Raw genomic sequence first — 25703 nt, 5'->3', positions numbered from 1 at the left:
CTGGAAAAAAACTCCAGATTCCTGGGGCAGGAATTGATTGCTAGTGTTGTCATAAAAATCGCTGGCTCCCATCTTGAGACCCTTGGTAAAGTGTGAATGTCACAGCCAAATTTCCACACAGCCACGCTGCTCAGCAGCCAGCTGGGAGGTGCACAGCACCACACAAGTGTTAGTTTCACTCTTGATTTTTTTACTTTTGATGAAAAATATGTCATTAACTGAGAGTTGATGCTCTGATGTGGGATTTCCAAAGAAAGGAATAAGAGATACATGTGTCCTCAGATTTCTGGTGAATTCTCTTACAACATGGACAGAAAATAGGCCTCTAACTTGTGTGAGAGCAGCTGCATTCCTTGAGGTCTCCTGGGGCAGTTGTGCTCAGATGCCTGCAGGATGTGACCCATCTCTCATGGAGCTGGTAGGGAGGCCCTATCAATTTAGTCATATTCACCTTCCCAACATTGATCTGCAATATGTGTTCATGGGAAGTAACCAAGAGACCACGTAATTATTTAGTGTAAGTGGCAACTTTGATGGAACTGTTTGGTAAGCACCAGCAACAGATAAAAGAGCATCCTAAAAATGAATAAAAGGGGTGTCCTATGCCCCTGCCTATATTTCATAGACTCTAGGAAAGCCTCACTTTCTCTTTTTTTATTTCAGTTAATGAAAATTTCATTCCAAAGGAAATGTAAAGTCAATGAAAATTTGTATTTAATGTCAATTATTTTTAAATTTTATTATTGTTGTTGTCATTATAAAAAATAAGCCCCTTAGAAGGGCTTCTTTTGTGTCTTTGTTCCCATGTGGTGGCTGGGAATTGCCTCTATTGGCATCACTGCTGGGAGGACAACTGCAACCACCAGGCTGTCAGAGACCAGGGCAATGCTGCCAGCAGACTGTGACTGGCTGCACCTCTTCAGTGCTCTGCCCAGGAAGAAGGGAGATTAATAAAGGCAACTACCTCCAACCAGTCATGGAGGCTTCTAAAAACCACTATGCTGGCATGTGTAAAACCCATTACTCATTCCAGTTTCTCCATCTGAAGATGTCTGGGAATGTAGAGGAGTATTTCTCTATCCTGTGAGCAGCCCACTGGCGGTGAGAGCCCAGGCATTCCTCCAGGGGGAACCTGGTCCCCTTCAGGGACAGTCAGACTCTCCAGACCGGTCAAGGTCAGCTCTGCCAGGAGCTTGGCAGCAGTGAAATTGTGTGGATGAACATGTGCCAACCTTGAGCTGCCTGGCTCTGGTCAGTCTAATTCACTAGCAGAGTCATTGTGTATAGATCTACCTTTAACTGCATGAGCTCTTTGTTTCATGTGGTGTTATCTGTGCATCCTACAGAATAGAATGTTTCTACTTTAGCATTGAGACGTTCTCAACTGGACTCTCACTACTGTCACATTAGACTATACAGGCATGTGATTAAGTCATTTCTCTTAAATTAGACTTCACAAAAGAAACCTCTAACTGACCTGCTTTTCCTTCTGCTCCATGCTGGTTGCACATTAAAACCCATTACTTCAAACCATTCTGACAGGCATTTTTGCTAACAGTCACAGTCCATTCCAGCTTCTGGACACATCCAAATGTGCATGACTTGTTTCTAGTCTGAACCTGCCTGCTATTAACTTCTAACTTGCTTCAAGTCATGGCTTTCCCTGTTATATTAAAAAGAAATTGTTGGAAAGTTTCAATTTTGCAAGAGCTATTTAATTTTAAAGACTAATGGCTTTCACTGGACCCTGTAAATCTTTGCATATAAATAACCTTGGATTTAAATTCCCAGAACACTGAAAGCCTCTAAAATGGCTCTATATATGGTGAAAACAACCACAGAGTGTTAGGTCTGTCTACACCCAGTCTTCATAAGCCTTAAAGTGCCCATGATATTTATATTAAAATCTGCAAGTGGATTCTCAGTTACCATAAAATCATAATTTAGGGCATGATTCTGCTTTCACTTACACCCATTTAGGAAGTGGGTTTCTGTAACTCTCCCACTTCCAGCAGAATTTGCTACGTGCGAGAAGAGGTGTGGAACACACCTGACATGTCAGTCTGGTTGTCGATAGCTCCATGGACTTTAGAGGTGGAAGGAACTGCTAGCTCACTTTGTCTGAGCCGCCTGTTATGGCAATCCATCCAGTTATTCTTGTACTGGGCCCAAAAAATTTCACTGAACTAAAATGTAGCTTCCAAAAAAGCATCCAGAGGATTTCAAAACATAGGAATCCACCACTCCCCTTCATTGTTCAGATAACTGTTTAAAGAAAGCTTGCTACAAAATGCGCCTTCTGTCTAGCATGAATACATCTACCTTCCAGTTTTAGCTTTTCATTGTTACATGACAAAGATCCTTATTTTCTCTCATTTTCTTACTTGAAGACAACTATGCATTGCAAAGAGTCTGCTTCTTGCTTTTCTTTTTGATAAGCCCTACACAATAGCTGATCTGCAGTAAAAGGGTGTGTGTAAATCCTTACCTTAGAGACAATGCAAGATAAGAGCCTTCAGCGCCAGTGGGCTCAGCCACCTCAGCAGCCACTGCTGGGGGACCAGACCTGTCCCTGTCTTCCTGGCAGCAATGCCAGGGCAGAGGCTGCTCGGGGCAGTCCTGCTGTCTGCTAGCACTGCCTGCTCGTTCCCCTGGAGAGCAGCCCCGTTCCCTCGCCCTGCGCAGCTCACACAGGCACGTAGGAAATGGCCATGGCGCTCTGCAGCTGCCTCAGCACAGGTCACTGAAGGGGTGAGTGAAGCGCTGCACACTCTGCCGGCCCAAGCATGTGTGTGTGCTGGGGGTGACTATTCACATATCTAAGGGTGACAGGAAAGAAGAGAGAGGGAAAATGCACACAGAGCCATTCTCTCAGGATAAAAGTGAGTACTCAGTAGTTGCTGAAGAGTGGCTTACATGCCATTAATTCATCCAAAAATTTACTCTGCAGTAACCAATTTATTTAACCGTAGTCTATGTTATTCTCCCCCAAAACATATTTTGTCCTCTCTCAAACAAACCAATTGCCTCATTAGAACATTAAGTGAGGTTAGTTCATTACGATTATTCTTTATGGCTGTTGACAATTTATGCCTGTGGACAGTGACAGCCAAGAACTCCCCTCTCCTCTCTACTTGTGACTGTAAATCACAATTAGGAGCCAGGATTGTTTGATAATGGTAACCATGTAGACATAACATAACATATATACATAGATGTGATATACTTCTAATGAAACACATCTACATCTGGTTTCTATAGCACTGTGGATTGGCATTAATCATATCCTCCTACTTTTAATTCCTTCCTGGTAGCAAACCTAACTTCCCGACCTACGTTATCCCGCTTGCCCTGACAGTGTGATCACACAACATGAGCTATGGCTGAGAAGGAAACAGCTATAGACATGAGAGACTCACCATTCCCATTATGTCATTTTCTAAAGCAAAGTTTTGGTGTGATTTAAGTGCTGCTATTGCCGCACAAAGGTTTGTGCTTCATCTACTGTCTCTTGATCCCTGTTCAAACCTAGAGGAGCATGGGATTAAGCCAGTGGGAAACTGTGTATTTCCAGAGCAATGTACACTGATCCGCAGAGGAGACATGCAGTCTTCAAATGTAACTATTAAAAGGTGAAATACAAAAAAAACCCAAAAAATAAACAAACAAAAAAGCTATTTTATTTATAACAAATGCTCACCTGAAAAAAATTAATCTGTAACATTTAGTTATTAACCAAACCAAACAAACCCATCCTCCCCCTGAAACCCCATTTCAGAAATTATCCTAGATATGACATCCCCTGTTCAGGACATACCTATCCCTGAATCACGACATGGCCACCAAGTGCCCAAGGAACACAAAATGAGGCTGGCAGCAACACTTCCCCGAGGCAGTGTTGAGAGTAGCCATGGATGGATGGACTAGGGACACTTGTGCTAATCCCCTCTTACCTCTGACAGTGCCAGAGAAAGTCTGACGCCAGGAAATCACACCTTAGGACTCACACAGACATCAAGGACTTGCTTATGTGTACAACAGTAGCAGAGCTTGCTGGGGTAGCCCCTTGCCTGGCTAAATGACAAACACTCATCATTCATCAGGAAATGGAGTGATAGGACAGGGAGCAACAGGTACAAATTGAAAGAGGGGAAATTTAGGTTACCTATTAGGAAGAAATTTTTCACTGTGAGGGTAGTGAGGCACTGGAACAGGTTGCTCAGAGAAACTGTGGATGCCACAATTGTGCCAAAGCCATGTTGGATGGGGCTCTGAGCAACCTGGTCTAGTGGTAGGTGTCCCTGCCCATGGTAGGGCAGGTTGGGACTAAAGGATTTTTTATGTCCATTCCAACCTTGAACATTCTGTGATTCTGTGATCATGTTATAAGCCTGGCTTATACCAGATACTTGGCTATTGGGGTGGCTCCTGTGGAGAGAGGGATCAAGTAGCCCTTTTGACACCTTTCTGCCCTCTGCCCCCGTTTGCAGCAGACAGTGCCATATGTCCCTCGCCTGATGACAGAGGTGTGCAGGGCTCTGTATCTGGTTTTGTGACACAGATTTAGAGGTGGGTGCAGTACGGGAATGGAGCTGCCACGGGAGGAAGGTCTGAGAGGAAGGAATACCTGAAAAGCCCCGATAGACTCTAGGCTTGTTAAGCCATGCTGTACTTTCAAGGACACTCTAAACCATCAAAAGCCAGACCGTTGCCAAAGGAGTTGTTTTGTCTTCATCCAGCCCAAATTATTTCTTACTTTATTGCTGCTCCCTCTCGCCAGACAACTTCTAATCTAGGACAGTTCTCCTGACACAGGAAAAGGGACAGTGAGGAGGAGGGTGAAACAGTTGCTTTCCCTGGCAATGTCAGGTTAAAACTGTCCACAAACCTCTGGCTTAAACTGTCATCAGATTTGTTATTTGAGACAGATTGATCGTCCAAGGAGCTCGGCTTCAATGAACATCCTAAAGCCACTCCCCCGTGGCAGTGACTGAACACACCTGTAAATGTAACCACTTCCCCGAAGTAGGTACTCAAAAAATCTCCAGCCTAGGTAACCACGGCTTTAAACCATTTATGGCACACGAGAAGCCCCCAGAGCGCTCCGGACTTTTCCCACACCAGAAGGTAGCGAGGGGCGATAACTCGGCCAAGAGTCATCTCCGGATTTCCCAACGGCGTCTGGATGCGGCTCCCTTTGCGGGCTCGACGCCCCGAAGCGCCGAGCTCTGCGGTGCCGGAGCCAGCAGCTCGGGGGCAGGGGGAGCGGGCCCCGCCGCCCTCCCCCGCGCTCCCCGCCGGGCACGGCCCGAGCGCCCCAAGAGCGCCGCCCAGCGCCCGCTGAGCGCGGGACAGCCGCAGCGGAGCGGAGCCGCCGCGGCGGGGGAGCGGCCGGCAGCGGCTGCGCTGAGCGCGGCTGCCCCGGGCTCACCGGGAGCCATCGGCAGAATCAGCACTTCTGATTTATAACGGAGCGAGACCGAAAAATCACCCCCCAAAAACCAAAAGCAAACCAATCCAAAACAGGCAAACAAAGCCCGCACCACAGTTTTCCAGTTTTTAAATGGCCTAACGTGTTTCCTGGCTTGTTTTAACACAAGAGGCACAGGTATGAACATCAGCGGGAGCTCCCCTGGGTATTTACTACAACAAATCTTCCCGAGAGTGAACGGGTAAAGCGGGATTCAAAGCTGCGAAGCTCATCCATTCATAGACGCAATTCCTTTATTAACAAAAAACAGCAGCAGCAAAAACTGTCCCAGCCAAATAGTGGCTGTGGGAGGGAGGAATCCCGCACCCCAAGCCCAAGGATGCAGGGAGTGGGGAAGGTGGGGGGGGTTTCCCCAACTGCGGGGCATGAAGAGGAAACCAGTTGGTGGCAACATATGTGTATTGTATTTCTCTGAAAAAATTTGCAACTTGGCTAATTAAATTCCTGGCGCTGAACTGGTCCTTGGCTGAGATCATGGCAATTGGGAGGGTTGGGTTTTTTTTTTTTCCTCCTTACAGGAGTTCCCTCCTTCTTCCCATCCTCCGCCTATTAAAACAAGTCAAGTCTCCCTTGTTAAAAGACCCCATAACGTGGAAGAGGCAGAAAAGCAGCAGCAGCAGCAGGAAAGAAAAAGACGTCTGGAAAATATTACCCTTTTGCTGCTGCTGCTGCTGAGAAACCCCATTGAAACAGTTACTCGGGCAAGGTATCACCAAAGAGACTTTATCTGATGCTGATCTCTCAAACTTTCAGACGCTGCCTTGCAACTTCTCCAGGCTCCTGGCTAGCCGGGTTTGAAATAAGATCTTCAGCTTCGACCACGAGAAACTAACTCCTAATTTATTATTTCTAATTTTTTAATTATTATTATTATTATTACTATTATTTGGGGAAAAAAATCCCACAACTTTGAGCTAGAAACTGAAGCAGAGAAAGACAAATACACGATAATTGTGAAAACACGTGGGAGAAAATGAGTAGGACTGAATAGCCTTACACGATTTTTTTTATTATTTTCATTTTTAATTATTTTTTTATTTCTGAGCGTCTTATTAAGTCCCTGAAAAGTGCGATTTGTTCTTTTACCTCAAACTTGGAAACTATTCAGCGGGAGCAACGGTACGTGAGACCACACAGTTGGCTGGAGCCCCTCTATGACCAAAGGACAGAAGGACAAACAAGGTAGGTGATTTATGATTATGCTTCTGTCAGCTCAAGAGCAGAAGACCCCCTCCTCCCATCCCCACTATTCCAGGGAGGAAAGCTGGAACAGATCCCCAAAATACGAGTGGGGCTGGGGGAGGATCTTACCGGCTCCTACGCTACACCTATTTCAGCAATGAATAGAACCGCCGTGAGGATGAATGAGGTTTTCAGCTCCAACCCCTCCTCCGTGTAATCCGTTTAAGACATTGCTGAGCTTCAAGATCTGGGAGGGAAAAAACCCTCCAAATTCAAAAAGCCAAAAAAAAAAAAAAAAGCCAACCGCCCCGTAAACCCTCTGAAATTAGAATAAAATCGAGCACAGGCTGGGCAGCCGCTGCGCTGATCGCAGCGGGGAAGGCGAGACCTGCTGAGAGCCCGACCCGGCTTCCCTCCGGCCGCCCCTCGCCTTTGCATCCAGGGCCGGGCGGGACGCGACGGGAGCGGAGGGAGGGCCGGCACTGAGGGAGGGAAGGCAGGCGAGGCGGCGGGCGTGGGGCTGACGTCCCTCAGCGCTGCCGAGCCGCCCGGGCGCCGCGCGGCGCGGGCAGGGAGGGGACGGAGCGAGGGAGGGCCGGGGCCGAGGGGGCCGGGCTTCCCCCGCTCCGAGCGCTGCCCCGGCCAGCGCGGGGCCCGGCGCCTCCGGCCCGGCTGCAGAGCCCTCCGGCCCCGGCAGCCCGGCTCGGCACCTCCTGGAGCCGCGGCTCGTGGCTCTCGGACACGGCCGGGAGCCAGCCGGTCACAGCCCCGCCACCCTCCACAGCGATGCTGGCAGAAGGGGGCATTGGCCCTTGGCAGAGGATTTACCCCATTTCTTGTCCCGAGAGGATCCCATTGTAGTGCAGCGCTCCTGATGGGCGGTGTCTTAGTCTAGCGAAGACGGAGAGGGGATCTCATTAATGCACATAAATATCTCAAAGGCGGGTGCCAAGAGGATCAGTGCCGGACTCTTTTCGGTGCTGCCCAGCGATAGGATGAGGAGCAATGGCCTTAAACTAAAACACAAAAGTTTCACATCAACAGCAGGAAGAGCTTCACGTTGAGGATGGCAGGGCACCAAACAGGTTTCTCAGGGAGGTTGTGGGATGTTCCCCTCTGGAGACACTCCAAACCCACCTGGCCACGTTCTTGTGTCACCTGCTCTAGTGACCATACCTGGAGTCTTGGACTCCACGATCTTCACAGGTCCCTTCTAACCCTAAGGGTTCTGTGATTCTGCAGGGCTGCAGTGACCCTACATCTCTTAGGGCACAGCTGCTTCTCCATGTTTCGCTCTGGTTTTCCACCTTTTTCCATTGGCACCCATACAGTTTTTTGAAAGCACACATTGTGTGTAACATGGGTGCCTTGAGGGTTCTTTTGAGGACTAGATAAGGGTAATAAATCTTTCTTACCCTGCATCCAAACATAGAAAAACCTGGGTCAAGGTTTCCCCAGTAGGAAGAGCTGCTCTACAGGATTCAGTGGACTTTTTCAGGCAAGTTCACTAGGAAAAACTCAAGTCTTCATATTTGTGACATGAAAGCATATTTGCTCCATTTTTTTTGCTATTCAAGATTAGTGTATAGAGCAGCAAAGTATTCCTAATCAGCAACCAGAAAACATTCCTATACTAGATTTTTGTTTAACCACAATGCAAAATATCTGAGTAGAAATATGATTTACTTTCTGTTTTGTTTCTTGGACCATTTGTCTGGGGATTTTTTTGGGTTGTTTCTTTTCTTTTCTTTTCTTTTCTTTTCTTTTCTTTTCTTTTCTTTTCTTTTCTTTTCTTTTCTTTTCTTTTCTTTTCTTTTCTTTTCTTTTCTTTTCTTTTCTTTTCTTTTCTTTTCTTTTCTTTTCTTTTCTTTTCTTTTCTTTTCTTTTCTTTTCTTTTCTGTTAATTTAACAACTAGTGTATTATTGTGTACATGAGGGTCAGATCCAACCTAAAGCCATAGAATTCTTTCCACATTGGTTACTCAAACCTGTAAGAGATTAAATTGGAGCAGTTTAGTGGGAAACATACACTGAACAAATAGGAGATTCTTGATTTGCTGATCAAAGCCTGTGCATACAGATAGAGTTTGCCATCACCTGTAATCCTGTTCTTTACTTCTAATTTAACCTCAGAGTTAACTGTAGTCTTATGTGAGCCCTTTCCAGAAGATAATAGCATAACAAAATCTGGAAGTTATAAATAACCAAAAGCTCCAGATATGATAATTGTGTTGTAATAAAGGCGTACAGATGGAGCATAACTTTTCACTTTCCTCTCTGCAGGCTGTACAGTAGAAGAGGGAGTCTGGACAGCTCTCATGCTTGTGATTAATATCTACCTAGAATCATTTGTACTCCAATGATATATGATTTAATTTGCCACCAAAATAAGGCTAATAATGAATCTAAATATTGTCTGAGAAATTGTAAGCCTCAAACACCATGTACCCCCAGAGAGTGTATACAGGCGCAGGCCCAGAGCGTGCAGGCACTCACACGTGCACTCTGACACACTCATGTCATAGAAGCAGCTGCTCTGTGGCAGCCAGTGCTATGATTCTCATTAGTAAGGAAGTGGGTATTAAGGCTTATAAAGATTTCATTCTTCCTTTGGTTGTGTGCAAAACAGCCCTTGGTGGCTGTATGCACTTAAAGCTGTGCGTGCTGGCTTTTATGGTGCCCACCTCACTGATCTCAGGCATCCTGCTGAGTTAGAGTTGCATGTTTGTTACAGACAAATCCCCACAGACTATACCTTCAGGTGAACATAGGCAAGGAAAATAGCAAGGGGTGTGTTGGTTTTTTTGTTGGAGTTTTTGACTAAAACCAGTTATATGGGACTAGAGAACAGGTGGATCTCATATAGCACTAAAAAGAGTAACCTAAGCCTTATGAAGGGTTTTATAGACCTTCAAAAATCTCTTGCATGATCATAATTCACATTTTACAGGTGAGGAAGCTGTGACAGAGAGAGGTGAATTCACTTATCTGAGGTCACCCAGCAGGTGAATGACAACACTAGGAATCAAATTCAAATTGTCAAGGCCTCGATCCACTCTTAGATTCCCTAATGTAAGAGATGCAGTGGTTAAGCATTGACATATCAAACAACCTTCATAAGGGAGGTTAATCTCCACAATAAATTTGTCAAAAATATACTTGCATTTTTTACCTGAAGTATCCCAGAAATAGCATCTTTTCAGATAAAGATTTTTTTATGCCTTTACTACAGAACTGCAAGATAAATTATCCACTGATTTCCCTCTTCAGCAAAATATCTAAGTGCACACTTATCTTTAATGACACACTTACATGCTTTGCTGAATTCAAAGCCTCAGCACAAAGGCTGAATAGATATTTAAGAATGCAGCTTCCATTCAGGCATATAAAAATGAGATCTTTTCAAAGGTTTTCTGTGCTCAGCACTTCTGGTTTCCACAAAGGTTCCAGACAAATCTGATCTCATATGTGAGGTTGATTTGTATTATCAATTTCTTTTCAATGAGGAGGTGCTATCGAAGCTGCTGCTACCAGTATCCCCCCTCCAATGAAATTGCTTGAGTTTCTACTGCATGGCAATAACTGGACACCCAAATTGGATTCCTCATGAATGAAACTAATTGCAAGGTGTACCTCTGGAGGAGGTACACTTTTCAGGTTTTTAGTCCATTGGGTCTGACTATACTTAGTTCAGAGTAAAGCACAAAAATGTGTGGAGGGTGGAGTTAGGCCCTCAGCACCAGGTGCTCCTCTTTGAAGATCTGTTCATGTGGTATTGCACTGTTTGCTGATGTGACCACAGCCCTTGATGTCTAGAGAGAGGCACAGCTCTTTGTAACCTTTAAAAGTGAAGGGGACTGTGGTGGGTTGACCCTGGCTGGCTGCATGGTGCCCTCCCCACTACTCTATCACTGTCCTCCTCAGCAGGATGTAGATGCAGAAGATAAGAGGGCAAACCACCTGCTACGCTGAGATAAAGGCAACTTAATAAAGCAAAGGCTGTGCATGAAGCAAAGAAAAACAAGATTTATCTTCTACTTCTCATCAGCAGATGATGTTCAGCCACTTCCCAGGAAGTAGGGCTTCAGTACTGAAAAACAAATGTCATAACAAATGCTTCCCCCTACTCCTTTTAGCTTTTTTATCTGAGCAGATGTCACACGGTATGGAATATCCCTTTGGCCAGTTTGGATCAGCTATCCTAGTTATGTTCCCTTCCAGGACATTGCCCACCCATAGCATATTGGAGTGGGAGAAAATGTTGGAGAGACATCCTGGATGCTGTGGGAGCACTGCTCAGCAGTGGCCAAAATGCTGCTGCATTAGCAACACCTTCCCAGATACAAAGCAGAGCACTTGGAGGGCTGTGGGAAAAAATAATTCCATCTCAGCCAAGCCCAGTACAGGGACACAATGAGCACATATGTGATCAAGCCTTTATTACTGTCTCCTGGATAGATATTGGTGTTTGCAACTTAGGGTTAGGGTTTTTCTAAATGTCTTCAGATGTTTGGAATTATTGAGTGCTAATTCTGTCAAACAACCTTCTAAATCATTACATGTTAGGTGCAAACTTTCTGTCTCACTCTGTTGCTTTTTAATCTTCTCAGGAAAAGCTACCCAGAGTTACTATGTGCCAGTGTTTGAGTGTTGTATGAGAAGGGATTTCTGAGAGAGATGATGTAGTGAGATGCATCCCATGTGTTATAAGCAAACTTGACTTCAGTTTGACCTCCATCAGTCTGACCCCCATCACTGGTTCCATGTCCTGTATCAATAGATGCCAGGCACCACCTGATTGCTTCCTTTGTCCTCATAGCAGCCACACAACAGAGGGTGCAGAATTGAACAGGCTGCAGATAATATTGATATCTTCTGGCACCAGTGCATGTTGGTTTTCTGGATATCTATACTGCCTCTATTCAGTATTAGTAAAAAATAAGCTTTTTCTTTCTCTTTGCCTCCTGACTTCAGAAAGGGATGAACTATCTTCAGGCCCTGTTACTCTCAGACATGTATGAAAGCTCATTAATAGCCAAGTGGATGAACTTTGCCACAGGATTTTGGAGGAAGAAAAATTGGTACTTTACCATGGAGGTCCCCAGTGTTCATTGCTGAGTAAAGACTCAGTTCAAAACAAAACAGAAGAACCCGATGAATTTCAGTCAAGTGTCTAGATCTTATAAAAGTTAGATCTAGGTACCATAACTACAGTAAATGCTAGCCTCAATATTTTCCCGAATAGAGAAAACTGAAGCATATTTTGCAATGTTCTTCTCATTTGAGATCCAAGGCATTATTCAGTCTGAGAAAGGAGTGTGATCTCTAGTGCCACAGTTAATACCCCAATCAATAGATGTACTGTGTAAGTATCAGTCATTTGTTAACCTGAAGTTTTTCATGAAAGCATTGTTAGAATACTACAACTTTTAGTTATGCCAGTTGTTAATGTAAATTCACCTTCATCACAAAGGAGAAATACTCTTTTTGTATATATATTGGGCTTTATCAGGATGCCAAGAGACACAATGCCAAACAGTTCACCAGGTGGACTCTGATGTCAAGTACATGCAAGGGTTCACTTCTTGGTCATGCTTTTCCATAGGAGCCTCCAAAGAAAGGCACTCCTGCTACTGTACAGTCACTACAAGGCACGTGTATACTTGGCACTGCTTTGTGAATCAAAATGTGTGACTGAATCAGCAACAGCCTACACAGCATCAGGATGTGAAAGCATATGGCTTTCACATTTCAGCTCTAAGAGATGGGCTGCTCAGCTCATCCCTGAAAGGAAAACGCTGAAACATCACGGTGACAAACTGCTCAGTAGTGGACTTTGAAGGCTCTTTACATACACTCACCTTGTGCATGCAAACCTTACTTGGGTCTGCTTGCTGGAGGCTGTGTAAAACTCATACTGGGTTCAGCTCCACTGGGTTAGGTGAAGGTGCCTGTAAGGGATTTAGGTGCCCAAATTGCAGGATAGAATTAGTATATTTGACTGTGTCAGGCCAGGCTAGATACTCGTAACAGCACTGTCTGATCTGAAAGTCTCTGAAGCAGCTGCTGCCTAGCCTCAGTATTAGTATTTGATTCAGCAGTTCATTTTTGGTCCCAGACTTGTACAAGCATCATTTCCTTTTAACTTCTTGGCTTAATTCTTGGAGATGGGTGGAGAGTTTTTGGCTTCTTTGCCATTGTTTGGGCATGTTAAATTTGATAAAGATCATTTCTGCTGGGCAAGCTATCAATACCTCGTGTTAAATCTTGAGACTATTGAGCAACTTTTCTAGTTCCCCTGAGATTCAGTCAGTTAAAAGACTATACATAAAACCCTCAATTGCACATACAAAGGGGAAAGTTTCTTTGATGAAAGCCAGGCATTTAGATCAAAACACTGTGTATTTTCCTAAGGTTGACAGAGAAAGGGAAAAAGAAGTGTTGTTTTATTAACACCAGAAATTAATTTCTTGACCTTAAAATGCTAGATTTTTTTTTTTCAATGGAGGGGATCTGTGCTGTAGTGACAAAGTCAGAGAATTTGGTTTTGGTTTTTTTTATTTTTCTTTAGTGCAGAAGCACTTCATAGGTAGAGCAAAACAACAGCAAATTAATGTAAAAGATGCCTGCTACAGTATATAGTCATTCAAATGTAACCACTCCAGGTCTTAATGTAAATCCTGTTTATTTCAGCCTTATAATTCTTAATGTAAGCAGACTTTAGGACCCCAAATTGGAAAGCAGAGTACAAGTGCACCATTAATGAGACATTTACCTTGATGTTTGTAACATTTTGCATTCTTGAGGGATTAGTAAGCACACGGGCTATTTTACTTCGAGGTAATCTAGAGGGGATCCATTACTTAATCTGTTTTCTAAAGCAAGTCTATTTTGGGCACTGAGTTTCAATTCACCTATAGTGGTGGTAAGCATAAGCTGTCTTTTATTAGGCATCTTTCTGACCCCTGCTGTGAAAGTTTTTCAGACAGGCCAGAACAGGGAGGGTCCCTTTTGCTGGTGGTTGATTACAACACCTGTCAGAGCCCAGCCTTAAGTATTCAAGGAAGTCCTAGAGTGAGGGTCTGATTTCTTTAACAGTGCCTCCAAATATACATTTAAGAGGCTTCCTCCTGTCTTGAAATTTAAGACCCTAAATAGCCAGTGGAAAAAGACAAAGTCTTTGTAACCTCAAACTTCATGCTTGCCTAGTTTATTTTTATGTTGTAAGTGATTTTGTGTTGACTTTTTTGTTCCAAGCCTGTAACTTTTCAGACATATATATAGTTGATGACAGCTATGCTGCTGTGTCTTGGTAGTAATTTTTCAAGGAAGAGTTAAAAACATATATGATGTAAGGAAGTCCTGTTCCAACTTCAGCTTTGATCAACAGATGGTGAAACAAACATGAGCAGCAGATGAGTGAGATAACAGCAGGGAAAGTATGAATAATAGGAAGAAAACACAAATATTAAATCTATTACTCTGAGAGGACCTAATTCAGCAAAATATTCAAGCATGAGCTTTATTGACTTGCCACACACTTGCTGGAGTAGCTTTAAACAGATATCATCCGTTTCATGTCCTTCACATAAAATGCATCTACTGACAGAAAATGTTGTCATTAACTTCTTACAATTCTGAGAAAGCTGTTGCATAAAATAGGTAATGTGATTGTCAGAAAAGGTATTTAGGTACCAATAGAGTCCACCTGCCTGCCTGTCCATACTGTTTATTTGTTTAAAGAATGCCAGAGCACCCTCCATGCCAGCCAGTTGCTCTGTAGCCCAGAGTTTAGGTTAGAAGATTTTACAGCCAGGTAAGCTAAATATGTAGAAGTGGTAGAATCAGCTGTAGAACTGTAGAATCAGCTGACATCCTAGAGAGTTTCTGAGTCCAGGGTGGAGTGCTGGCTCTGTTAAATTTATGCATATTTTGCCACAGACTTAATCTCAGTTAAGCTTTAGCCCCTATACACACATGCTTACGTGTGCATGTATCTATGTACACAACTATATGAATAATACATTTTTGCAATGGTATCAAGAAGACCTTTTAAAGCAGATGTCTGGCTATATAAATATAAATTATAAATATAGTCAGACATCTGTTTAAAAAATTATAAATACATTCAGGCATCTGTTTTAAGAATGTCTTTCCAGGATTTTTGCAAACATAACTAAGCGACAGAAACAATTCAGGGTGGGATACAGTTGTGACATGGATGGGGGATGAGGAGGGGCTGCCCAGACATTCAGCTGTTCTGCTCTCCTGTGACCATACAAAGCAAGTGGTGGCCCAAAAGCCCCTTCTCCAACCTCCTCAGGATAATATGACAGGCTGTCAAAATAAGATCCTGACTCAGATATCACCTTCTGTGAGGGCACTGTGAATAGCAGAAAGCATCTCTGCTACGTTAAGGCTATTTGGATTGTATTTTACATGGGGGAAGTCCTGCAAAGAGATGTTCAGTTGATCAAGGGGATACAGTACTAGAAGCTCAGGGTGTATCTGTTGATGCTGAGATCTGTGTTGCAGCCACGTGCACCCCTTATGATGTCTTATATCAGCAAGTGGTGGCTCTGCTAATGGTTTCCCTACTTCTTTGCAGATGTATTGTGAGAGGTTTATATGTATCCTGAGAATACTTGGAACCACACTCTTCGGGGTGTCCCTCCTGCTGGGAATCACCGCTGCTTACATTGTGGGCTACCAGTTCATCCAAACAGACAACTACTACTTCTCCTTTGGACTCTATGGTGCTATCCTGGCATCACATCTCATCATCCAAAGCCTGTTTGCCTACCTAGAGCACAGGAAAATGAAACGGTCGCTAGAGACTCCAATCAAACTGAACAAAACAGTTGCCCTTTGTATTGCTGCCTATCAAGAAGATCCTGACTACTTAAGAAAATGTTTACTTTCTGTAAAAAGATTGACCTACCCTGGAATTAAAGTTGTTATGGTCATTGATGGGAACTCAGAAGACGACGTTTACATGATGGACATTTTCACTGAAATCATGGGTAGGGACAGTTGTGCCACTTATATCTGGAGTAATAACTTCCACGACAAAGGTCCGGGTGAGACAGAGGAGTCTCACAGAGAGAGCATGCAACATGTATCTCAGCTGGTCCTGTCCAACAAAAGTGTTTGCATCATGCAGAAATGGGGTGGAAAAAGAGAAGTAATGTACACAGCATTCAAAGCACTGGGGAGAAGTGTGGATTATGTACAGGTAGGTATTAGAGCACCAGGTCAGTGCCAATTCAAACACACTTTGAAAGAAAGCAGCTTTTGTATATTTTGTGCAGCATGTTAGAGGCCATCCTAGTCCCTGATGAACACAGTGCTCCTTTCAGTCTGTTTGGAAACAGCTTGACCGTTAAAAGGGTATTTTGCTACCTTTTAAAATGGCCAGTCTATCTGTTTTAAATTTGTGCACCAGCTACTGGAGAAATCTGAAATCTTTCCCCTACCTTCAGTACTGCCCCCTCATCCAAATGGTTTTGCTTCAGACAAAGCCAATGACCTCCCGAAAGCCCCATCTCTGCTCCTGTAGGTGAAGGTCTCAGGTAAGGCTTTATTTTTTGAGTTTGTTAGCAGCCTCATATACGAGCAGACAGACAGGTATTTGGTCTCACTAGGGAATATCTTGGAGAAGTGGTGAAGTCTGTAAAAAAGATGGAGATATATTTTAAAGGCTTTGAAGGCCATGTGGAGTGTTCAATAAAAGGGTCAATGTGTAGATTTGAAAGAAAATTTCTTCAGCTAAAGGCTGAAGGAGCTTTTCCTTCATCACAGCTGCATTACCTCACTCACTGCAACTTGGCCTTTAAGGCCCTTATGACACACTACTCACTTAAAAATGAATTAGGCTGGGTCCTCTCTCCCTGTTTCCAAAGCAGCAGAGGCACATTTCTTTCCAGCTGCCTTGGATCCCCTGAAAGATTGTCTATGTTTTTGCCTTACTTACATGGAAGTGTTCCTCGCTCCTGCAAACAGCCCTGCTGACTGTGGGAAGGGGAAAGGTTCATGTGTGGAGGAAGGCGGGTGGGATCAGATACTCTGGCTGGACACTGAGGACCCTTCCTTAGAAATCTAGGCCAAGAAGGCTTATTTGACTAATCCCACTGAATAGGACATTATTTTCCCAATGAACCACCCTCAGTGCTTCCAAGCTTCTCCCACACTCAGAGCATCCAGCAGTCTCCTGCAGTGGAGCAGCAGCTCCCCGCGAGGTGCTCTCTGCTGGCTCAGGGCAGCTGCAGGGTGAGCCACATGTGTTCCTGGGGCCTGTGCCCAGCCTTGTGTGGGTGTGTGTGCACGCTCTGCACAGCACAGCATCCACGTGCAGTGTCCCAGGGACCTGGAGGGGCTGCCAGTAGCTGGGCTGAGAGCAGCGAGTCCTCAGTGCACAGGAGGGGCAGAAACGGAAGAGTGCCAGGAACTGCTCTGTTATTGGAGCAAGGAGAGTAAAGCCAAGATTTAAACCCCATCCTCCACCACTTCCCAAACTGAAACTGATTTATTCTTTCAAAACAATGAGCTTAAGCTGTCCATTGTCTGCGCCTTGGTTTTGTGCTGTGAGGAACTATGATGGGATAAAAATGCTGATTTTCTTTATTAGCATGGGTTTATAATCACACAGACATTCCAGATTGCAGAGAAAGAAGGCAGAGAGGGAGCAGATTCATTGCAAGTTTCCTCCCTCAGTTCAGCTCTTGTGTTTTTCAGGGAACCTGGAAAAAGTATTTCTACTTCAACAGTCATAGCATAAATTCAGAAAATAGAAGAGCTATTTCTATTCAGTTAACATTCCAAACCTGGCTCAGAAGGTCTAATGAATTTGTCAGAGACTGTAGTGCTGCTGTGAGCACAGTCTGCAGTAGTGACTGATGCCACAGTCACATCTACAGTCACATCTGTGGTAGAAATGCAGCCCCTTAGTGGCCCTGGCTACCGCAGAGTCATAAAAAAAGGCAGCTAAAATGTGGCTCTGTTTTATGAATGAATAAAGGTTGAGATATTTCAAATGGTCCTTTGGGGAGACCCAGGGTAAATTACTTTAAACAAGCCCTATATTTCAAGGGTTAAGCAGTCTGTATCAATGATTAAGCACTTTTAAAAGTGGCCAGTCAGCACCACTGCCCACTCTCAAAATTGTAGGCCTTACAGTTCTCAGAAGACATCCTGGAATTATGAACAGGCAATCATAAACAGTCAGACCAGTGCAGATAACGAGCTGTTCCTCAGTAGTGGTGTCTCATTAAAAACTGAAACTGAAAACTGCTATGAAGGCTTGTTTCCATCCTAGAAGGGTTTATGACTGTGGAAGTAATCAGGTGGAGGAGTTAAACTGGCAGGTATTATCAGTGCAGAGTTGTGAGCTAACCAGAGTGCAATTCATCTTGGCTTGATGGAGGTGCCCGTGTGGCCAGTCCAGTGCAGTCTGAACTCAGAGCAGCTTGGCTAAACCATCACTGCCTATAGCAAGTAAAAGAACAGCTCCCTTAAGGTCAGTTGTCCCCTTCATGTAACTCTGTGACCCAAAGTAGTGATGTTTGGGTCACTCAGCTCTTATGTGGAAAGATGGCAAATTGTCTCCTGGGCACACCCTGGCTAGGCAGGTGTCAGTGTTTATTTGGGCTTCTAAGTGTCTGTGTTTCTCTGGGTGTATTTTCTATTCACCTGCAAAAACCTCATCCAGATGGAAAATAATGGCTTGTTAGATTTGTCTCAGAAACCCAGACATACCCACTGTGCTGACATGCGCAGGACATGTGATGGTGTTTTGTTAAAAAAATCCAGTGTTTTCAGGATTCCTCATCTCTAATATATTAGTAATGTGGCTCATGGGCAGGCCTTTCTGCCAAAGGTAAATACATCTAATGGGGTGGGAGCTGCTCAAGTGGCAGGTGCTGGAGGGAAAGCAGAGGGACTAGGAGGCAGGTGATACCAGCCCACCACTCATGGTCACAAGAAATGACATGCCTGTTACTGCCTGAACACCCTGGAAATTCAGCAAACTACAGATTGCTTGTGCAAAGCACTCAGCAACAAGTTTGTCCAGGAAGACCCAAGTAAAAGTATAGGCATTGTTTTCCCTCTTCAGTAGAACTATTTTGTTCCCTTTCTATCTCCCAGTGCTGCCACTGATGACAGCTTTCCACTAAAGGTGGAGTCAGGCCTTGGCCAGGTTACAAAGATGCTGTGGGATGAGGCCATTGAGGAGGGGAGATGGATGCATCAAGTTAGTGGGAGCTGGAGATGCTTGTGGCTTTTTTCCTGACAGAGATATGAGAGCTTTCATCACCTTTCTCCTTTTGGCCCCCTCTGAGTGAGCATGGAGGGGAGCATGCTGGCAGAGTCCCAGCTGCATCCGAAACTATGCAGTCCAACTATCCTGGATAACCTCTCCTCTTGAGTCTGGTCCAGAGCAAAGCCCCAGTGCTCTCCTCCCACTTCATAGGGCAGATGTAAAGGTTACCTCTCCCCTGGAGTGAGAGGGCTTAGGTTGAATTGAAGGGTTGCATGAAAGGACACCAACATTAGGATACCCATTACAAAGCCTCAGCAGAATCTGTCTTAATATGCTGTTTAGGCGGAGCTGCTGACTTGCTCCTACTGACCCCGTCTGAAGTCACAGGAATGCAATGTAGGGACAAACTGGAGGCAGTATGAGAATTTGTAGGGTGGGATTCAGCCAGTCAGAGGGGTGTTTCTGGGACAGTCTCTGCTCCAGTTCCTGGGTGTCTGTGAAATGAGTTCACACACAATGTGGCCAGTTCTTTCAGCTGCAGTAACTGCAACAAGGAGACACCCTCTTGTTTTAAACAGGCTGCAGCCCAAGTCATTCTCCTCAGAGCGAACGAAAGCAATGCCAGCTGTCTCACAGACCAGCCAGCCTGTCTGAGCCCTCCTCCTACTCTCCAGGGGAAAGCCAATTTCCTAATGTACACAGTGTTTAGTTGACTAGGAGTGTTTGTGTAGCTGAAATGCCTTGTGTGTCATTTACTTCTGCAGTGCTCTTTTGGAGTACCGAACTTTGGGACTCACGCCTTTGGCCTTACATATCTTTTTATAGGAATGCCAGAGAAAAACAGCAAATAATTTCTCCACATCAAATGTCAAATCCCTGCACTACTAATAACACATCATGAATCTAAAATTAAAAATGAGTTTGTTCTGAAATATAAGATACATATTTTACATGAATTGCTAAACCCTTCTGTGAGTGAAAGAACGATTAGGTTTCTTCCCAGACTCCTACTTGACTTTTTTCCTTTTAATAACAAGTGCCTGGGATTTAACTCCTCACTCTTTCCCTCATATGGCAATGGGAAACATTTGACCAGGGTGCTCCAACTGTGCAGCTGATGCAGAGAAACTCTATGTCGGAGCACAACAGGAATCTGCTGCACACCCACAAACACCATCTTATTCTGCAGTGCCCCATATCTTATTCGAAGAAGCCAGTCCAGTGTGCCAGTAAAACAAATGGAGCTGATACAGAGGATTGTTTGTGTGCACAGCCTTAACAAGCTCTGTGTTTTGTGCAGCACTATGCCTTGCTGCCTGGTACAAGTGACCTTTAACAGAAATATCAGTGCAGACTTCAAAGTCAGATTTAATTGCATTCAGGAGAATATGCATTTAGAGTCATTATAATTACTTGCATGATTTTTATTTTCTTCTGTAATCTACTCCTTAACCCATTTTTGTTCTTGTTTTTTCTTACTTGTAGGTCTGTGATTCAGATACAATGCTTGATCCAGCCTCATCAGTGGAGATGGTAAAAGTTTTAGAAGAAGATCCAATGGTCGGAGGAGTTGGAGGTGATGTGCAGGTGAGTACAACAATTTTCAGATTAACAGAGGTGTTTCAGCAACTATTTGCATTGAAACACATTTCTCTGACTGAAATAGCATTAAATATAATTTATGTGTATATACTATATGCATATATATATAATATGCATATACCTTAACTTTTTTGTCCATTGAATGGAAACTCTTCTTGGATGTGAGCACTGTATAGTTTTAACATCCAAAGCAAGCAAACAAATAATATTCTGCCCCTATATATGAAAAGGGGGGCACTGGTATTGTCAGGATTGTTGTGGCATCTTTCAGTCTCTGGGTATAGCTGCTTGCTCAAGGTACTGAAGAAAAGCTATAGGGGGCCAGGAAATTGAGAGCAGGTGTCCCGTAGCCATGTCCAGCAACCTCAAGCACTTCAATTATATTACTACTGGCAGGCAAGATTGTTAGAAATAAAAAGTAATTTTGAAACACTCTGCACTGTGCACTCTGTGTGTTGCTGGGTCTCCCATCTCTGTCAGGCAGGGCAGTAGAAAACTTCCAAGTCAGACCAGTTCCATGTGTGTTAGGATTTTCAGCATTACTGAGTTTGGCTGATTACTACAGCAAAAGGCTGTTGGTACCTTTTGACACAACTCCTGCTGCAATTTATAAAGAGAAATGTGTATGAATATGTCAGTTAGCCTTAAGATCAGTCCCCCGTACTCAGTTGGGCTTTTTATGTGAGACAGAGGAGAAAGAGCTATGTAAATGAGCAAGAACTTGCTAATGAACGCCCAAGTAGTCAGAAGTATTTCAGGCATGTGGCTCATAACTCCAGAAATTAGGATTCCCACAGAAATCTGAATAGCTTTGGAGCTCTAGACTGACCACAAACCAGGCGACACAGCCCATGCATGTGAAATTCCAGGCATGTGTGAGTACAAGTGAAGGGAGGCAGTACAGGTTCAGCTGTGACAGTGAAGGTTCATAAGCATCTGCATTGGGAAGGATGTGTATCCTCTGTGAGGAAAGGTGACAGAATGAAGGCTTTGGGCTTTTCAGTTCATTTTCCAGCATACACCAAACACATTTGAGCCAGGCTTGCGCCTATCCCCAAGCCCTGCTGCTTCTAATATGTTCTGGAATTAAAACTGACAGAAATTAGGATCATCAGAGAAAAAGACTATATTTTTCTAGTTGCAGGGCAGTGCTTTATAGTTGTAGAAGGCCAAAGATCTGCACACTTCCTTGTCATATCCTCTAGCACAAGGTGTGTGTTGAGAACTTGGATGTGCAGCCACAGACTTGCGCATCTGCATGTGCTCATGCATCCACTGAGTGTTCAGACTGGATGGACAGAAGAGAAAGACTGAGACATTTATGTGGGCCTGAGGAAGGCTCTACTGGAGTGTCACCATATGTCTTGGGACAAGGTAACAGGCTGGTACTGCAAAGACAGAACAGGTTGCTCCTCAGAGGAATGCTAGATATGGGGACACAGTTCAAGGTTAAACCTCTAAGGCCAGACTTGTGATACTAAAAATGGAGGGCAAAAACCATGTACTCCACTTTTCTCATGCTCCAGCATCTTTTTGGGAGTGCTGGAAGGAGTCCTGTGAGCCCTGAAGGTGTGTACAGGCAGGAAAGCAGCAGGAGGCCATGAACTCACCAGCTCCTCTTGGTAAAATCTAAATCCAGCAGGTCTAACTGGGGGCAAAAGGGAAGGAAAAATGAGATAGAAAATAAGGAAATTTCATTGTGGAGAATTTGAAAGGTTGCAAGGAAAAAAATAACCTCTAGGTGAAACAGACATTTGAAGGTTTCATCTCACCCTTCCTGTCAGTGTCCTGGCGGAAATGTTTGTGTAGTTCCCTCATGGGTTTGCCATGAATTGAACACAGGAGTGAGGTTCCCACCACAATTCATCGAATGGTGCTCTAGTCTCAGCAAATCCCTTATTGAACCAATGTGCACATTTTCTGTTTTAAAAGCTCATCTAAAAGGAAAACTTTTTTTTTTATTTTGCAGATTTTGAACAAATATGATTCCTGGATCTCCTTTCTGAGCAGCGTGAGATACTGGATGGCATTTAACATCGAAAGAGCCTGTCAATCCTACTTTGGCTGTGTGCAGTGCATCAGTGGACCTCTGGGAATGTACAGAAACTCTTTACTCCATGAATTTGTGGAAGATTGGTACAATCAAGAGTTTATGGGCTCCCAGTGCAGCTTTGGAGATGACAGGCATCTAACTAACAGAGTGCTAAGTCTGGGCTATGCAACAAAATACACAGCTAGATCCAAGTGCCTTACGGAAACACCGATAGAGTATCTCAGGTGGCTGAATCAGCAGACCCGCTGGAGTAAATCCTACTTTAGAGAGTGGCTTTATAATGCCATGTGGTTCCACAAGCACCATTTGTGGATGACCTATGAAGCTGTAATCACTGGATTCTTTCCTTTCTTCCTTATTGCCACAGTCATTCAGCTCTTCTACAGGGGAAAAATCTGGAACATTCTCCTCTTCCTGTTGACAGTTCAGTTAGTTGGCCTGATAAAGTCTTCCTTTGCCAGCTTCCTTAGGGGCAACATTGTCATGGTTTTCATGTCACTCTACTCAGTGTTGTACATGTCAAGTTTACTGCCAGCAAAGATGTTTGCAATTGCCACGATAAACAAAGCAGGGTGGGGCACGTCAGGAAGGAAAACCATTGTAGTTAATTTTATAGGACTCATTCCAGTCTCCATTTGGTTTACAATCCTCCTAGGTGGCGTAATTTTCACTATTTACAAGGAATCAAAAAAGCCATTTTCTGAGTCAAAACAGACAGTTCTCATCATTGGCACAATACTCTATGCATGTTACTGGGTTTTGCTTTTGACTTTGTACATGGTTCTTATCAACAAATGTGGCAGGCGGAAGAAAGAGCAACAACACTACGACATGGTGCTAGACGTATGATGTTGCCGTGGGAAGTTACCCAGAGTTGTAAAGCAACCCAACGACCTTGTAGTATCTGTGGCATCAGACATATGTTGCCAAGGGAAATGGATCACTGCTGCTGGGAATAGGACACTTATATTCCTCTGGGTTCATTTTCATCCTGCCAAAGTAAGGAAAAAAAAAAGAAAAAAAAAGAAAAAAAAAAGTTTTTTTGTTTCCAAGGGGGAAAGGATGCAAACCACACAGTTACGACCTGTTCACAAGAAAAGGGGAGAACTTCTGTGTTTATGCACTTTTTTTTATTGTGCATATGCCTGACAGTGTTACGTTCTATATACCTCACTGGTCATGCTTATGTGTGTGGACAGAAAGAAAGGGAGTTTGGAGAATCAAGAAAAGGACTGTACAGCCCCTTGCAACCTAATTTATGAACTTCTCTTTTTTATAGTTCTGTTTATAGGAAGGGTCTTTTGTTTTAGGCTGCCAAATGTAATGCCAAAGGTAAATTTTAAGAGGCCATTGGCTGAGCTGTATTTTTATATTATTGTATTATTTGTGTGTGTGTATTTTTAAGTCAACTTTTTTTTTAAATCACATATTTTATATTTTACTATCTGCCAAAAAAAGCTGCCTCCCCAACACTTTGTTCTTTAGCCTTTTAAAATATATTTGGGGACAAAAAAATCATACATTCTCCCCCCAAATTTCTGCTGAAATGATATTGTTCACAACAGAAAGAATAAAAAGTCTCTCTGCATTTTGCAACTAATGAATGGTTATTTCTGTGAAAAAGCATTTAAATGCGCTCTTTTAAGACATTTATTAGGAAAGGCCCGACATTTTCAGGTTTTGCATACAAACACATTTGTGAAAAAAAAAAGGCCAAAGGGGTAGATATGTGCAATTTGGGGTTTTTATTTTGATAACATTGTAAAAGGGAAATTTGCTTCTCTGCTGAGAACTTAATATCCCTGGCATCCAAAATAAACCATTAAGCTTTCCACAGCAATGTCTTCTCCATGCCACTGGAGAAGACATTGCTATGGAAAGCATCCCACTGATTTTTTATGGGACCTGAGCGGTCAAAAACTTTAGACTTGGAAAATCTTGGGCACATGAAACTGCTATTGAATTCACTGATGGTCCTAGTTGTTCATAATCTGCTAGAAGCTCAGGTTTTTAGAAAACAAACAAACAAAACAAGGAAGGAAAAACTTATCAACACTTTCAAAATGTGTGTGTTGTACTATAAAACTTCCTCAGAGTCCTTCTGTTTTCAGAAAACAAATGCATCCCCTTCTCTGACATCCAGTGTAATACAGACCCCAGTACTGAGCCCAGTAATTTGTTTTTGACTACAGCATATCTACCAGAAAAGAAGCCAATTTTTTATCAGAAAACATCAAGCCTTAGAAAATGCATCACTTCCTTGGTGCCTAATAATCAGTCCTGGACATTTATTTTGGACCATAATTTTGAGAAATAATATTCAGGACTAAATTCTGCAGTCCTTCACCAGCCAAAGGAATGTGGCATTGAGCCCTAATATACTTTATAAAGAGCAACAGAAAGACCAGCTGCCCTTCTTAGATTCTGGTATTAAAAGCACTGTGGTAAAGCAGAAATCGGCATATGATGCTTAAAGAACTTAGAAGCATTTTCAGCTTCTCTTTTTTATGCAGACATGAATAGATTCTGCTGTAGAATGAACTGCACACACACTACCTTATTGTCTGATTATCTTGAGGTACATGATTGCTTGAAAGTCATACTAATGTTATGTTAATGATTGGAGAGTTGATTCATGTTGATTACAAAATAGAACAGTATTAAAAAAAAAGCAAGAGAAACAGTAAAAATCAAAAAAACTTGACTATGCCTTTTAACTATTTATGATGTAAGTTAAAGCTTGGGTTAACATTCAAATGTCAAATAAATCTTCTCATTCTATAAAAAGATTGAATTAATTGCCTGTATTTATTCTAGCAATTATTCAATGTATTTCCAATATAGGTTGTATAGTATAATTGTTACTTTCATAAATAAAATATTTTTGATAAGATTATGACTAATTCATGGTATTTCTCACCAGCACTTTTACTTTGAAGCCATAAATCTGCACAGTTTGAAGGCTGTTGTTCTAATGTCACCAGCCTGATTTCCAAGAGGGAATTTGCCATGGAGCACGTGTGGAGTGCAGTGCGTACCTGAGGTGGCTGGGGCTGGTCTCTGCTCTGAGAGGCAGCACAGGGCACAGGCAGCACTCAGAGTTCCTGCCAGCAGCT

At 43.4% G+C, this 25703-nt stretch overlaps 1 protein-coding gene across 1 annotated transcript; it reads left to right on the top strand.

Annotated features, from left to right (window-relative positions):
* Positions 1-6097: 6097 nt before the first annotated feature.
* Positions 6098-25474, top strand: HAS2 (hyaluronan synthase 2). Its single transcript, XM_039715523.1, has 4 exons — positions 6098-6673; positions 15282-15908; positions 20418-20519; positions 22504-25474. Exons 2-4 carry the CDS (start codon positions 15282-15284, stop codon positions 23434-23436), a joined length of 1662 nt encoding a protein of 553 aa, XP_039571457.1. The 5' UTR covers positions 6098-6673; the 3' UTR covers positions 23437-25474.
* Positions 25475-25703: the final 229 nt, after the last annotated feature.

This window comes from Passer montanus, unplaced genomic scaffold (genome assembly GCF_014805655.1).
Source record: "Passer montanus isolate IOZ18808 unplaced genomic scaffold, ASM1480565v1 scaffold33, whole genome shotgun sequence".
Taxonomy (NCBI): domain Eukaryota; kingdom Metazoa; phylum Chordata; class Aves; order Passeriformes; family Passeridae; genus Passer; species Passer montanus.
The sequence above is the reverse complement of the archived record's forward strand: the minus strand, read 5'-3'. Positions and strand labels throughout refer to the sequence as shown.